The following is a 15,607-nucleotide window of genomic DNA, read 5'->3' as shown; positions in this document are numbered from 1 at the left end:
GTTCCTACCAGCTACTTTTTTAAGGTTTATTGGGGGAATGAAGACTCACTTCCTAACACTGGGCATTGAATGTCCTGGGTACAAGTCTGTGTTGGTAAGGAGTGCCTTGGGAACAGCTGGCACAAGAAGATTTATAAGGTCACTTAAGAGAAATGGGAAAAGTCACTTCAAAATGAGTAAAACTCCTCTAAAGGTCATTGGGTGTCATTTTTGCCTAGTTTATTGATTGGAATTAGTTACTCAGGAGTGTATTTATTTTTAATCAACTCAAAGTTTTTTTTCGTTTTTCTTTCAGTTGAGCTCATTATTAAGGAGCATAAGGCTTTAGATCCTTCAGTTAGTAATGCTACTCACATGTGGGAAACAATTGGAAACATGAACTTAGCTGCAAGGCTGAGTGCAATCAAAACTGCTTGTGGTCAGCAGAAGTAAGCAGAAGCAACACATAATCCAAAGAAAGACCTTGGTGATGTGTGACACTTTTTTTAAAAAGTTAAGGTTTTAAAATAGCGCTGTTTAGAGAACATCTCTTCCTGCAGAGAAGTGGTGGCTTATTTTTGTTTGTTCGTTTGGTTTTGTTTGTTTCATTTCTGTTAGTTTTCATTTTTGCCTAAATGCTCTGATAGTTGCTCTATAGTTTAGACCATCTCAAAATGTTCTATTACAGTGCAACAAAAGAAATTCTCTATGTCTGCTTTTGCTGACTCGTATTGGTCTCTGTATCCTTCAGTTAGCAAGAACTTTCTAATTAAAAAAAAAAAAAAGAAAAAAAAAGCTTGGAACATAACTAAATAAGAGAAAAAAGCTGCTGCTAACGGATTTGAAAAAGCAGTTGTTTGCATGGAAATCAGTATTATACCATGAATTTTATTAAGGTGACATACTTTAATTATTTTAATATTGTTAATAATACTACAGAACACGCTACTGCTCAGTGAGGGATTGTTTTTTTCACTTCTGTATGAAGCTGCTAGTTTGACTAGAATTGAATCAAACTAGATATCTCACTAAGAAAGTGAGAAGCCTTAGCACAATCCTCTCAGCTCACTTGAAAGATTTTATTTTTCTCTGGATCATTCCTGTGGAACAGGTGAATCAGAGTACTGGTTCAGGTTACATCAGTCTTTGATGTCAGATATGAAAACAAACAATAATATTATTAACAACTGTGTTCTTGCATATTTTGAAATTAATTAGGCAGTTTTGTTTGTTCTAAGCAGTTAAGCTGTTAATTTTCACAGATATTTCTGCATTGGAAACAAGCTATTGCTACTCTTGTTAGGACTTAAAGGGCCAGAAAGGTACTTATAGAGAGGTGCACATACTGTTAGCAATATGTTTTTGAAATAGATGAAGAAATTCCACAGAGGTTTTCCTTTCTGCTGTCTTGCTGGCAACTGAGCCTTTTTCACAACAGGAAAGTTAGAGAGTTTAGAGAGATGGAAGCAATTTTTACATTTGCTGGCCAGATTCTAATGGTCTTTTTGGCTTCTACTGTTGGAACAGTTGTGGAACTAACTTTTCTCTTTATGTTAGTCAAGAAAACTCAGCTGTTGAAATCTAGCTCTTATGGAAATAGTTACTGATGAAAGTTATTGTTTCAGAAAACCTGTTTCCCATCTTTCTGGTAGTTTTGCCTCATTTTGGCAGGCCTATCTTAAAATGAAAACAGGATTTAAATGTTTTTTTCCTCATAATCTTTTTTTTTTTTTAATTATTTTAGAAAGTCAGGAGGAATGCTTCTTAACCTTTGCGGTATGGTATTCAGTGCAGGCTGCAATGCCTATGTCAGTAAATAGCAAGAGGAGGGCTGTTGGGCATTCCGCAGAGTCTAGAATTGCATCATCCCACACAGAAAAGGCTTCACCACACTGAGAGTAATGGAGAGTGCAGAGCCTCCATCATGGCCTTACCTAGTCTTACTCTTTTTTGGGTCTGCCAGATTGTTCAAGCAAGTTGTTTGTTGTAGTAGCCTTGGTTGTGGTTGTTAAGATTGTTCTTCATTGCTATAGGAACTATAATTTATGGGGAAAAATGCTGCTATCCTTCGATGTGTTTGGCCCCATTGCCTGCTGTATGGTCAGTGCACTAGAATTCTTCCTGTGTCATTTGCTGTTCTTACACATCAGGCATGATTTGGGATCCATGACCATAACATGATCTTAGCTTCTTAGTAAGCATTTTATGAAGCCAAAAATAACACTGCTTTATGTTGATCATTGCCTTAATCTGGCATAAAGGCATTTAGGGGTTTAACTTAGTAGTTTATAATTGCATCTTCAGTGGAATTCTGAAACATATATAGGATAAAAAGGCCTAAATATACCTGTGGACCTGTGGATTTTGGTCAGTGTTTTCACAGATGTGACTCAGGTATATTATTTAGAAACAGATATCTATAGGTCCTGAAAACAGGTCTGTAACAACCCAGGCTTTCTTGGGTACGTAATTTATACTGTGTGTGATTCCTTTTTTCTTTACTTCTCTACATCTGAGTATAGAAACAAAATCTCTCCTTCCTTCTAGAAGGAACAGAGCCTCTTAAGTGCTGCTGCATATTCTTCTGAGGATATTAATTATCAACATCAGGCCCTGTTCCAAATATTTTATTTAGCCAGTGGATGATACCCAGATCAGAAGATCAGCACAAGATCTGACAGAAAACTGCTTCTTTCTCACATATTTTTTTCTGTGTCTTTTAATGTAATCCAGGCAAGTAGGTGTATTTGGTGTAGAAATACTTTCCCTCTGATAAGCCAGTTATTCTCCTTTTCATTTGACAAGGCTTGCATGGGCCTGGAAGGGAACCATTCTTCTCTTTCCAATTCTTCTAAGAAAAGTGGCATCTACCCTGGGATAAGTAGAATAGTTAGGATGCCTTAGTGACCTCAGAAATTCAGCTCACCTTTAAATTTGTGAGCATAAAGGTTGGTAACTACATGCTAAATCCTTCCAGAAATAAGGGGCAGTTGGTTTGCTTAGAAAATGCCCTTATAATATATCGTTTGGACTCAATAAGAAATAACATGGTGATCTTTTCCATACAGATATTTTGGAGGTGCATTTAAAATAGTGCATATAAAACATGAAAAGTATGAAAAGACCAGTAGCAACTAACTCAAAAGGGCTCTGCAGGTAGTGAGTGCAGCCTTTTAAATGCTATGCACCCTTTAGAAAAAACGGACTTCCTCTGTTACCCATCAAAGCAAGTATCCAAAGCTCTTCTTGGTAAAAAGCACACATCAGATGTCTGTCTCACAACGAATAAAAATGTAAAAATGTTGTTTTTATCGCATCCCAAATCACAAATTATGTGGTTTCATAGCTTCAGAGTAAACTGACCTCATTTGGAGCAGCCACAGCTCAGCTTCTTACCCTTGCACTGGGAAATGCTCCGTGTATTCCACAAGGGGGATCTTGTTCCTGCAGGACAGAGCATATCAGGACACATTCCTAAAGCTGTCTTCACCCATTCATTGCTCTCAAGCCAGACCTTCCAGTCCTGTGAACAGGACAATGGATTCATAGTCCAGGTTATTTCATTTACCTGCACGCATCCCAAATCTCAGGAAGGGGCTCTCTCCCCCTCCTACAGGTGGAATTTATTTGGGAGGATAAAAGAACCAGCTGCAGATATTTTAGATCGTCAGAGTAGAAAGGGTGACATAAAACATTTTAGCTACTCCTCAGAAAGTTCTGTTTTCACCTAACACGATGAGAATTCTTGCAATGTAGGTAGATAATGCCATCTACACTCTTCATCTAGGGAAAGCTTGTACTCGTAAACACATTTTATACATGTTCATTCGACATAATCCCACTATTAGATGACCATGTTACCCATTTGGTCACTTACTGATCTGAGAGCAGAGTAGCACCTCAGTTTTGAAAGGGGAGATTTACCATTAGCTTGTCACAAAATAAAATAACATTAAAATTAAAAATATATATATATATTTGCTAAAGTTTTATTTAAAATGGAGAAGAAGTCTGAAAATCAATTTTTAAAGCTACTATCCTATCTGAAATACTTCCTGACTTCTGCTCCTGTTTTTCCATTGCCTTTTCCTAATTAATGGTTCGTCTTTCATCATCTGAAATCCCCGTACAACTATTAAAAGCTGAATTATTAGCAGAAATGGGCAGAAGGACAAGATGAGTAATGAGAGAGCAATCTCTTGTTTATAAATTGATCTTTAATCAGCAGTTTAGGAAAGCAGACTGAAAAAATAAGTATAGCACGTTTTGAAAGTGTAGCTAAGCATGAATGTCATTCTTAAAAATTAGCTTCACAGGCAATACTTGTTGACTTTCCTTGTCCTTCTCTTAAAAGGGAAAAATGAGGAGGAAAGAAGTACAAAAACTGAGGTGCTGTTAGAAGTTACTGTGAAGAGAGTTGGGCGCTGGTGAAATGTGCCAGAGAGAAACAAGAAAAATTCTCAAATAGCATGCGTATTTTAGAGCAAGGGTTTTATCTGTTGGTAGAACTAGTAAAAAAGGCAATTAGTCTCATCATTAAGGTTTTTGTTTTATTTTCTCTGTTTTATTTTGTTTGTTTTTAATGTTGTTATAGCTACCACCATAGACTATCAGGACACACAGAGCTCGAGGTGTTTCACAGCCCCCCATACCCACCACTCTTACTTTAGACCTTGGGTGCCCTCCCTTCTCATCTCCCATGAGGTATAGGGTCCTATCCTCTTTCCCTGCATTCTTTCTGTTACATAAATCACCTGTATCATCTGTTCCTACCAGGCCCATGGATGCCCTTTCTTTTGCCTCCCCCATGCAGGCTGCTGATCGTTTTCTTGGTTCCCTTCTTTATAAAGCAAGACATTCAACTGAATTTATGCTATCAGTCTAAAATTCTGTTTGTAGGGATATCTCCAGATCGTTTCCAATATTCAGAATAGAAATCTTAAGAAAAATGGAAGCCAGCAAAACTCTTGCTTTTGAAAAGATGGAAGGACACTAAGATAGGGAACAGTTGTTGAGATGTGATAGCATTCACACCTGTCTGTTGGAGCAGAGGGTCTCTTCTGTGTATTTCATTCCTTCATTACTAGGAAAGCTCTGAGAAGCCCTGTCACAAAATAGCATAAACTAACCACAAATTTATGTGGAACACAACAACAGGAAGTTATATGTACATTTATTTTTCTTCCTCTCCAGAGTCCTTTGGGTTAAGCATATTTGCACACCCCTCCTTCAAAATCTTAGAGAATACAGGTTCTGTGGGTGGCAGTTTTTTTTTTTTTTTTTGGCTAAAGCATAGGATTACAAGGATGAGGATGAATATTTTAGTTTCAGCTTCTATTCAAGGTGCTGGCAAACTTCTTAAGACCTTGGGCATCAGTTTTACTCCATGGTGCCATGGTTTCTTCATCTCTGAACTGCTACTATCAGACTGTCCCGTGGTGTGATGAGGCTAAATAAACTGTGTAGAGTTTCATGAGGTGGTTGCATGTGAAAGCACTGTGTAGGATTTCTGTTTGTTCAATAATTCTTCAGGGAACATGGGGTGCTTTATTTTATGTGTTCCCTGTTAGTGAGGCCTAATTTCTGGTCTGGGCCTCAGAAGACAATCTCATCAGTCTTTGTTTTCTCACAGTAGGTTTCTGTGTTGGTCTCTAAACCAGATTCTGGCATTCTTTAATACTAGTGTAATAATCAGGCACTTTACTGTATATAGTATTTAAAGGTTAACGGGTGTGTCAAATTTGCTATTAAACCAGTTTTATACCAGGATAGAAATTAGTTTGCAATCTGACACGTTTATTGCAATTACTGTTTTTGAGGAGGATATGCATGCAATAAATAGGGAGTTTGAACTGAAATTTGCCTGACAGATTTTATTTTAAATGCATGATGATTAGACTTTGCTTGAACCTGCAGACCTCTGTCTTGGGAAAAATGGGTATAACTTGCTTTCGAGAAATTCTTTTTCAGTAAAATACTCTGGGTCTGTATTCAATGTTCTTTCACTGTGTTTCTTTTGTGCTTTAATTTTAACAGTTTGCATTTTTTAACATCTTTGGTATCCAACCTAATGTTCAGCTAGTCTGGAGAAAATCTCTGACCACCTCGTAACTGAAATCACCTTTTTAAACCAAGCTCTTGTCCTCCCTCTACAGGAGAATTTGCAGCGTTCAAGTAGCCACAGCACCATGGCAGCACCCACTCTGTTATTTAAGTCTTGTGTTCCTACAGTTTCTTAACATCAAAACTCTATTCTGCTCCGCCGAGCCTAAAGTAATTTAGAAAAGATATCCATAAGCTTAAAAGTGGAGCAGAATGGAACTGCCAGTCCAACACAATGGGAAAAAGTACCTTTTTAGGAACCAGAATACTCTGCTGCCAGTGTTTCTCCTTCAACACAAAACACCACGTGCATTCGGAGACCCGCAGTGGCTGCCTGTGCCGTTGGCATCATTCCCAGGAGAGAGGAGAGGGCGCTCGTGGTTTGACTTTGGTGCTCGGGCATGAGGGGATGGAACTGCTGCTGCAACTTAGGAGACTTGCTTTGGATGGTCTGCCGGTCGGCTTTCTCCCTCTAACAACGTATCATCAGAGGCTGAATATCTGATGAGTGCTAATTAAAAGAATCATCCTCCGTTCTGATCTCTCTTCCTGGTGTACTCACTGGTTTGTGGACAATGCAGTATCCCCTTTTCACTGTGTTACAATGTCAAACACCTAATTCTGTCTAAATCGGGGTTGGTTTATTCCAGTAAAATTAAACAGCGTGGGGTGGTGGAAGCTGGAGAAGATGTTACTCTAAAGGTGAAGATGTTAATCTGAAGGAAAAGGGGATGCTGCTGCACTTTTTTCAGATTTACTTTATCACTTCCTCAAAAAACAAATGACAACCACCAACCTTAACCTTTTCCTTTTCCAGTATTTTCTTGGTGTGTGCATATACAACATCTTTTAGAAGGGTTCAGTAGATCCTTCTTTTGTTGGTCCAGCAACAAACAAGTTTTTAAAAAAAATGTAGCGAGATTGTCCTTTTTTTTTCTTTTTTTTTTTTTTTTTGGTATCATATGATACAGTGTATTTATCAAAGATGCTACCGCAGCATCTGAAGTCTGTAGAATTCCTGATACAGACTGTGAACGGTGTATGTACCTACTTTAAAAGTTTTATTTTAAACGAGGGTGCAGGTTAATGCCAGGTACCTTACCAATATGTAATGTTTTCATAAATGGGAAAAAAAGTTCTCAGGTTGAATTGAATACAAATACAAAACCCCCTAGAATTAGACATTCCGAAAATTGTTTTGGTACTTTCAACAGCTTTCTTTTTTTTTTTTTTTAATGATTTTTATCCTGTTAACTAAATGTCCTCTGATACGTGTGTGTGTAAATGTGGAGCATCTTGTCCTAATGGCAAGCTGTTAGATCAAAGCAAAACGGTACTTGCTGGATCCACGCTGACTACTTCTCTCATTGCTTTCTTCCCTGTGATCTCCCTCCCTTCCGTTTGTCTTTCCCTTTTGTACACTTTGCAAACTGGGATGAAGGTGGCGGTATCTACTTCAGAGTGCTTTGTTTTCCTGTCCTCCAGTCCTGGTTTTCAAATGGTTGGTAGCTTTTTGACAAGTTACCCAGTCAGGGAAAAAAAAAAAAAAAAAAAAAGGAAAAAAAAAAAAAGCTCATCAAGTTCTGCACATTGTTTACCTCTAGTAGAATATCTTGTGATGTGATCTGTTTGCAGAGTTCTCTGGTATGTGGTATTAAATGTAAATTATTTGTACAGAGGCAAGTCAGACCACATTAGGAAGAAACTCAAGCTCAGACAGAAGCTTTCAGAATTTGATCCGTATCTGCCCTGTACCACTCCACGTGAGGCAGGGGAGCTGACCCACCTCTGGCTGGGAGGCCTGGGGGGGAGGGAGGTGTTGGACAAAACCGTGACAAATAAATGAAGGAGTCAAGTGCGTGTACATGCGGTGTCCCTACAAAACGTGTGTGTTGGGTGAGGGGACCGTCTGTGTTTCTGGCTGCAGAAGGCTGCTCCCGGGCTAAGGGAGAAACACGTCAGTAGCGGGATGCGGTGTTGGAACCCCGGAGTTGTGCGGTGTTGCTGGTAGTCTGTGATGGTCGACAGTAAATATTTACTGGGCTTATAGGGACCGGACTAATCTGAAGTGGGAATTATAACTGAAATACTGTGTATTCATATTAATTCCACAAACATTAGCAAGACAGCAATAGTGAATGACTTAATAGTCACTACAAGAATGAAGTGATTCATGTTGGTACATGAATAGAATTGACTTTGTGTACAGGATGCATTTAAAAAAAAAAAAAAAAGCACAATTTTTTCTCATCTGCTGTGGGTCTTCAGATGCTGTAAGGCTTTTTCTCCTCATTGAGGTTGGCAGGAATTTCCCTAGTAGCAATAGCCACTTCCCAGTGTGGAGAAGCTGCTGAAGCGAGCGGTGGTCGGAGGCGCGGACGTGGCCCGGGCGGCAGGCGGGGGGCCGCTGCGGTCGGCAGGCCGGTGAGATATTGACAGAGATCAGCTCCAGGAGAGCCCCTCGCTGCTCATTCCCCTTCACCCCACGCGTCGTTTCAGCCCTTGGACGGGCTGTGGCCCAACCTGTAAATGTAGGGCATACTGGAAATTAAGATGCTCTTGAAAGAAACTGTTACCGGAGCCAGTACCTACAGGTGGTTCAAGAGTCGTTGGTTTCGCAGAGCTTGATAAAAGCCCTAGTTTCCTTCCACAAGGTCATGCTAGCAGAAAACTGTCTGCTAAAATATAACTGTTAGGAATTCCTTTGCTTAAAACGAACTTATTTTTGTGAAGATTCATTACCCGTTAGTCTACAATATGCTTCTTGAGCCCATAGGAAAAGCACAAGGAAAATTGCTATCCTTGTCCATGCAAAGCACTTTATAAGTAACACATGATCTTTATGTTGTGTTTTCTTTTTTCTTTTTTTCTTTTTTTTTTAATTGGGGTTTGTTTGTTTTGTTTCATTTTTTCTGTTTTGTGTCTTTTTTTTTTCCCTGAGGAATGTGCAAGTTGTTTGGCTGCTGTTTAGAGAAATCCTTTCAGGATGCATTTCTACTGGTTTCCATGTTTGTTCTTTCCCCTTTGGATAGCTGTAGTACCATGTTTGTCTTTCAGAGATCCCACGTAATGCTCATGGAAAACTTTGGAAGAAATTTGGTTTGTAAATAATTGGGATTTTTTTTTTTTATATATCTTTTCCTTCAAGAATGTTTCTGGATGTCTTGCATGCCATCAGAATCAGTCTTAAAGGTGCCCAGTTGATGTTTAGTGAGTGGGGAGATGGGTGGACAAGAACTGAATGCCCTGTTACAGCAGTGCAATGAAGGAAGTGAAGTGAAATGGAGTAACAAATACATTCATGTTCATTGCACCAAACTTCTTAAGCTTCTCTGTGGTGTCCCAACCACAAGCACATGCCATCGGATGGAAATGCTAGTACATGTTCTGTGTGTGTGTGTTGGGACAAACATCTAGGCAGTCATGTTGCTTATCTGGTATCCAAGAACTATTTGCAAATCGGCCTGTAGCCAGTCCCAGCCCCTCATGATGTCCTTGCTAACCACGCACGTACCTTCCCCTCTGCCTTTCCTTTTCCGTGCAGTTGGAAGAGGGCTGTGACCTTCACATCTTCCCTGTTCAGTGTGTGATCCTTTCCTATGGCATATCTGCTGGAACTGGAACGTTGTAGTGGAGCTTAAACCAAGTGGTGTGAGCACAGAGGCCTGCTTATTTTGAGAGTAAATTCTGCATGAATGAAGTCCTATATGGCCCCAGATACAATTAGCTCAGTAGGGTTGGGTTTTTGTTGTTGTTGTTTTCCCTGAACTCATGCAAGGCATTAAATGCATCCACTTCTGCCTTTTATGCTTACCTAAAATCATCTTTTCTTGTACTGGAATGCTTCAGCAGCCGATGATGATGCAGAATAAATGAGGCCGGGCGCTGCCATCTTACTGTGGCCTCTCAGCATCACTTGGACTAGTGCATGCCCATCAGAGGCAGAATTTGGCCTTGATGATCTACAATGAACGAAATGCTGGCTGTTGATAAATACCATGTCCTTCCACAAATGCCCCAACAGGGTGGAAAAGATGCTGAAGGTCATGCATAAATAGGTTTGCTTCTGTGTTTGCCTGGCGATGTGAACGCATCCAGAATTTAGCAGAATATCTGGGGAAGCCAGGTCCTCAGAAACCTTACAGTCACGTGTAAGTCAACCTGAGGATTTGATCAGTGAAGCGGGGTTAGATTTAGGGAAGAGGCATGTAGACATTTCACACCTTTACAGGCTATAAATTGAACTCCCTTCTTAACTGTGAGTACAGCATGTGTAGCACAAATTATTCATAGTACTGTAGGCAATGTCTTCTATCTGTTGAGAAAACCTTTCACCAGTAGCACAATTTGACAGGCAAAGCTTCTAGGTACAGTCAAGCTTGGTTAAAAACCAGTTGCATGAACGGACTGTTACGGCATCGCTTCGAAGGTGCTGGGTGTTTCTGTTACTCCTTTTACAGAGAAGCTTATGAAACAAACTGTTTACTGCAGCCTTGTTAATATGCATTTGCAGTTCGTGTCTGTTTCGGCATGCATTTTTAAGTATCTTTCGTCATTGCTTCATTACCTCCTACCAAGTAAAAATCATCAAAAGAGCAGAGAATTTAAGTTTCGAGGATGCTAATGTAGAAGCTAATAATTCAGCAGTAAATAATGACAAAATTGTGGAGGGAGGAAACTGTTTTAAAACTGCAGAATAGAGAGGATACCAAGAATGAATTCAAGTGAAAACTAGCATGTATCTTTTCTTCAGAAAAGAGAGCTACCGAGACCCTCTGTGAAATGGTTTACATAGGATTCCCCCCAAAAGTCTTGCAGTTTGCCAAATGATCATGTGCCTTCGCAACCTACCAAGTACAACAGAATGTAAACCAGGTGCTTTCGAACTAGAGCAGTGGCTTTGGTTTACTTCTGATGCAGTAGTCTTGTATATAGCTGTTAATATAGGTAGGCATTTGGGAGCTGGTGAACTCCTGTAAAGGAGCGAGGAGAGCAGAGAGCATTCCCCAAAACACCTGCAGTCATGTCAGAGCTAGGGACTGAAGGATGCTGATTCGGTTACAGTAAACCTGCTACTTGAAACCTGCTCTACTGAAAATTGAGTGAGGTTCATTTAATTTAAATAAATAAACCCTCCTCCCCCTCCAAAGACACAAAGATAGTGTCAAAAAAAGGTAATGTAAAGCTTTGGGTTACACTATCGTGACATCTTGGAATGAGACGGTGGATGAAAAGTGAGAACTAGATTAGGAGGAATTGATGGCTAGGACTCCTGTAATCAAAGGCCACGTATATCAGGTTGTACAGTGAACTCCCTGGCCTGGAAAGCGCGATTAATTTTGCTGTATGGAATATCATCAGGCTTCCTTAGCTCTTCCTCAGGCCTCTCGCAGTTCCCCAGCAATGCACAGTTCCTGCACGTTAGCCCTGGGAGATGATGGGTGTCGTGTCAGCGAGGGACAGCCAGCGTGTGCCAGTTTGCTCAAGTTTCAGTCTGGTTACAGAGGCTTCTGGCAGTACCTACGCACGGGTGCCAGTTGTAACCTATTTGTCCAGAAGGACGAAAGAACGGCTTTTGGTGTTAGTGCTTTTTCTTTCGCAGATCTTTCCCTTTTCTTTTTTGGTGCAAGATTTTGGATATAATTGTAAATCTCAGTTATGTCTAAATGCACAGTTCGTGCAAATATTTGGCTGATTTTAACTTGGTTTTGTCCCTTTTAGAAATCAAAGTATATTTAAAAAAAAAAAAAAAGGTTTTACTAACATTGCAGGAACTATCTGGAATCCTTTTACCGACTTCAAATTCTGCACTAAAAGAGTTGGGGGGGGGTTGTCTTTTTTCAAACACAAAATCACAAAAGTCATTTCCCTGCTTTGCCAAGAGAAGGGAGCTGATGGGAGCGCTCAGGAGCTGCTGAATTACCTAGGCGTGAGCTTTATGGCGTGGCAGCAGCGGTGTGTTCAGCTCATCCCGTCTCCTTCAGAGGAGCCGTGGCCTGTGCAGACATTTAGCCCAGCGTACCGCATTGGCAGCAGCTGTACTTGAGAATGAGCCCTGGGTGACAGTGACTTCTGAGTAAAACAGAAAAGCAAAGGATTACGTGTTCTTTTTTTCGGTTGGGTTTGAAAAATGGTTCGTTTTGGGTTTGCTAAATGTCATTCTGTGTTGCATTTGTGTAATCACCCTACTTGAAAAGCAAATCTGTGTGTGTGTTTGGGAGTGTCATGGAGCGTTTTAGGAGAAGAAATGAAGCCCACCACCTGGGCACAGACGTTGGGTCTGGGGGGCAAAATGGACCAAACTCGGGTGTCGGGTTATTTTGGGACGGTGAGAGATTGTGAGGGCATAATTTAAATTAACTCTGTCTAAAATAAAACGTAAGTGCAATAAATGTGCTTTTTTATTCAAAGCTGTGAACCTTTAGGGGGGGGAAAAAAGGAAAGAAAAAAAAATGCACATCATTCCTCTGTGAGCCTTGTGTCCTACCTGCCTCCCCTTCCTCCCCCCTCTCCGCACTCCTCAACTGACAGAAACCTGCCAGTGGCCGACCTGCATGTGTTGGTGACCCAGACCACACCACGGCTTTTCCCCCACTCTCACCTGTTGGGACCGGGGAGAAGTCCTGCCCCTAAAACTCCCCTGGGAGCCGGCGCTGACCTGTGCCGCTGGAGCCAGCCCATGGGGGCTCCGTGCTATCCCCACTTCACCCCTCAGCCGCAACTCCCCACCCCGTGTCCCATCTCCTGAGCATCTCCCAGGGCTGAGCAGTTGGCACATTATTCTTCAGCAGTTGCAAAAAGTAATCAGTCATCAGCTGCCCGCTGGGTCCCTTTTTTCCCCCCCATGTCAGCACACACATGCAGACTGGCCACTGTTGCCTTGTGTGACGCTGCCTTGTTCGGAAGGAGCAGGTGCACCCGTTTGGAATCAGCCCTGCACAAGTTGCACTCTCTCTTTCTTACTCGAGTGCGCGCAGCTTTTCCTGGGTGAGGAAAGGTGCAGCAGGCTGGGGGGCTTCCCCGGGAGGCTTAACGCATGGGCAAGCGATGGAAGGTGGAGCACTCGGTCATCAGACCCCACGGGGGCGTAAGAAAGGACTGGCTCGTTTAAAGTTTATAGACAAACAGATCTATATCCTTTAAACTTGATTATTTTTATATATAGTCAAGACAATGGCATTACCTCATAATACAGAGGCTCGTTTATGAGAGGCAAAGTAGTAAGGAGAGGAAAGGGAAATTTATATACAGATTTGATTTCTTTTTTTGTTTCTTAGTGCAATGACGTGTATGTCCCAACAACTTAAACTCTGTGCTAACACAACATTCCTTTCAGCTGTATTCTCTTTGACCACCGGAGGTTTGCAAGGGGCTTATGACTGCAAAGTAGAAGGTCCAGTCTGATTACTTAAAAAAAAAAAAACAAAAACACAAAAAAAAATTGTGTTAGTAGATTTCCATAGCTGCTTTTTAAAATCTTACAATGGAGTAATTGTTTTGAAACTTGTATTTATTTTTTAATTCATAACAAAATGTTTATTTTCAGTTTTCTGTTACGTATAGGTCATGGCAACTCCCCTTCTTTCCCTCTCACGTTTCCCCTGTAATTGCCAATACAACTTACTTTTCTTGTTTGTTCCTTCCCCCCTTTACTTTTGTTGTCCCTTCATTTGTATTTTGGAGTTTTTCTCATGTAAATTTGTACAATGGGAAATATTGTCCAGTTTGGTTAGAGAGCATGGAGACTTAAAACATAATAAAATTTGATAGCTGAATTCAGATTGAAGAAAACTATTTCTGTGTAAAGTTATTTAAAGAACTCTGTATTATATAAAAGGCAAAAAGTTCTATGTACTTGATGTGAATATGAGAATACTGCTATAATAAAGATTGACTGCATGGAAAAGTCTGAAGGAGATGGTTTGTCATGGAATTCACAACTTGGCCTCTCAGCGAAGTTCCAGAGGTGCAGCCAGGGTCACTCAACATGAGTGAAAAGTTAACTTCAGAATTAGCTTTTAGACAAACAAACTTTTAAACAGTTACTTTAGAATATAACTCTGTGCCCAGAGAGAAACTCGCCTCCCTTTGCCTTTCTTATGCTGGGCTGTTTCTTCTTCGAAAGCTGTGCTCAGCACTTTTACCTTCAGAGAGGGTTTCACTTCAAAATGCTTATTCTGAACTCCGGTCGTAGATTCTGGTTCAGAATTTACCCCTCACTCCAGGGAAAGCTTGGCACAAGTTGGCCTCTCTTTAAGAGCTGCTTCTGCTCCTACACAAACTGTTACTCCAAGATGGGAGGAGCCTCAGGGCAGGTTTTGTTGAAAAAATGTCAGCAAAAGGTCTTTCCAATTAGTTCCTCTGCTGTTCTAACAGGGGAATTCTACTCCCCACCACCCCTTTTACTGTCTGGCAGACATTTAGTGACAGGGTTTGTACCTGCTGAGCATTCATGCAAGTTCTACCTCACCCTCCAGCTGTGGACCTCAGTGCCCAGGGGGGTGTGTTATTCATTAAGCCATGATCACAGGGGGCTCCTTCAGGCCCAAGTGCCCCACCTCTAGAGCTGCAGGGCAGCTCTCCAGAAGCTCCACAGCACCCACAAACAAAGTATGGTTTAACTCAGACTCTCTTTTATTGAAACCTGGACAGAAGAAACAGAGACTTCATTCCAGGGATTGCTTCAGTTCCGCAGACCTGCAAACGAGAGAAGAGGCTCCAGAGAAACTTTTTGCCACTTGTCTCAGGGCGGAGGCAGGAGGAGACCCCTCAGCGGATCCCCTGCTGCCTCCAGGGGCCGGTTTCCCCGATCCCTGCGGAGAACCCCCCCTGAGGGGCAGGTGGGGGGCTACAGGCGGGGTCCGTGAGGCAGGGCCGGGCCGTACCGCGCTGCTGCCGGCTCCTACTCCGCGTCGTCCGGGGGGATGCCGAGCTCCTCGTCCGTCCAGGCCGCGGGGTCGGGGTACGGGAAGTGGCCCTGCGGCCATGTCGCGAGGCGCTGTCACGACACGGCCGCCCCCCCCCCCCCCCCCCCAACCCTTCCCCCTTTTTTTTTTTAATTCCCTTCTTATTCCCGCCGCGGCCGCGGCGCACCCACCAGCACCATGTCGGAGCTGTGCCACATGTGCCACAGGATCCAGAACCACATCAGCCCGCTCAGCAGCTCGCTGCGCACCGCCTGCGCCCGCGTCAGCTCCGGGAACTGCCGGTACCGCGGCTCGATGTGCACCCCGCCGCCCGCACTGCAACGAGCGCCTCGCTCACGGACCCGGACCGACTGGCCCGGCTCACCCCATCCCGTCCCAGCCCCGTTCCCCACTCACTGCCGCCGCCCGAGCCCGGTGCCGAGCCCGTTCCCGGTGCCCCCGGCCCGCAGCAGCCGCCCCGCGCAGCGCCCCAGCGACGCCAACATGGCGGCCCCGCTCCCCACAAGGTCACCGCACCGCGCCTCAGCGCCGGCCGGCACCAACGCACCGCCGGGAGGGGGGGACGGGCGGAATTTCCTGCTCCTCGGGGCTGGCTCTGG

The 15,607-nt window shown here is 42.6% G+C and overlaps 2 protein-coding genes across 3 annotated transcripts in view; one reads left to right on the top strand and one right to left on the bottom strand.

Moving 5' to 3' along the window:
* Window positions 1–13,994, top strand: part of BRAF (B-Raf proto-oncogene, serine/threonine kinase) — an 82,337-nt gene extending 68,343 nt beyond the window's left edge. The window contains exon 19 of one of the 2 annotated variants that reach the window (XM_072038935.1): window positions 296–13,994. In XM_072038935.1, the coding sequence (XP_071895036.1) occupies window positions 296–432 (137 nt within the window). In that variant the 3' untranslated portion in view covers window positions 433–13,994. The remainder of the gene's footprint in view (window positions 1–295) is intronic. The other variant, XM_027446729.3, reaches the window with a different exon arrangement.
* A 698-nt stretch (window positions 13,995–14,692) lies between these two features.
* Window positions 14,693–15,565, bottom strand: NDUFB2 (NADH:ubiquinone oxidoreductase subunit B2). Its single transcript, XM_027447075.3, has 4 exons — window positions 15,405–15,565; window positions 15,179–15,323; window positions 14,967–15,058; window positions 14,693–14,778 (listed from the first exon to the last, which is right to left on the bottom strand). Exons 1-3 carry the CDS (start codon window positions 15,491–15,493, stop codon window positions 14,984–14,986), a joined length of 309 nt encoding a protein of 102 aa, XP_027302876.1. The 5' UTR covers window positions 15,494–15,565; the 3' UTR covers window positions 14,693–14,778; window positions 14,967–14,983.
* Window positions 15,566–15,607: the final 42 nt, after the last annotated feature.

This window comes from Anas platyrhynchos, chromosome 1 (genome assembly GCF_047663525.1).
Source record: "Anas platyrhynchos isolate ZD024472 breed Pekin duck chromosome 1, IASCAAS_PekinDuck_T2T, whole genome shotgun sequence".
NCBI lineage: Eukaryota > Metazoa > Chordata > Aves > Anseriformes > Anatidae > Anas > Anas platyrhynchos.
This window is presented reverse-complemented; position numbering and strand designations above follow the sequence as displayed.

Coding starts and splice junctions, on each gene's coding strand:
- NDUFB2 (XM_027447075.3), bottom strand. CDS start 15,493: ATGTTGGCGTCGCTGGGGCGCTGCGCGGGGCGGCTGCTGCGGGCCGGG. Junction 15,324..15,404: donor ACCGGGCTCGGGCGGCGGCA/GTGAGTGGGGAA, acceptor CGCTCGTTGCAG/TGCGGGCGGCGGGGTGCACA. Junction 15,059..15,178: donor ACAGCTCCGACATGGTGCTG/GTGGGTGCGCCG, acceptor ACATGGCCGCAG/GGCCACTTCCCGTACCCCGA.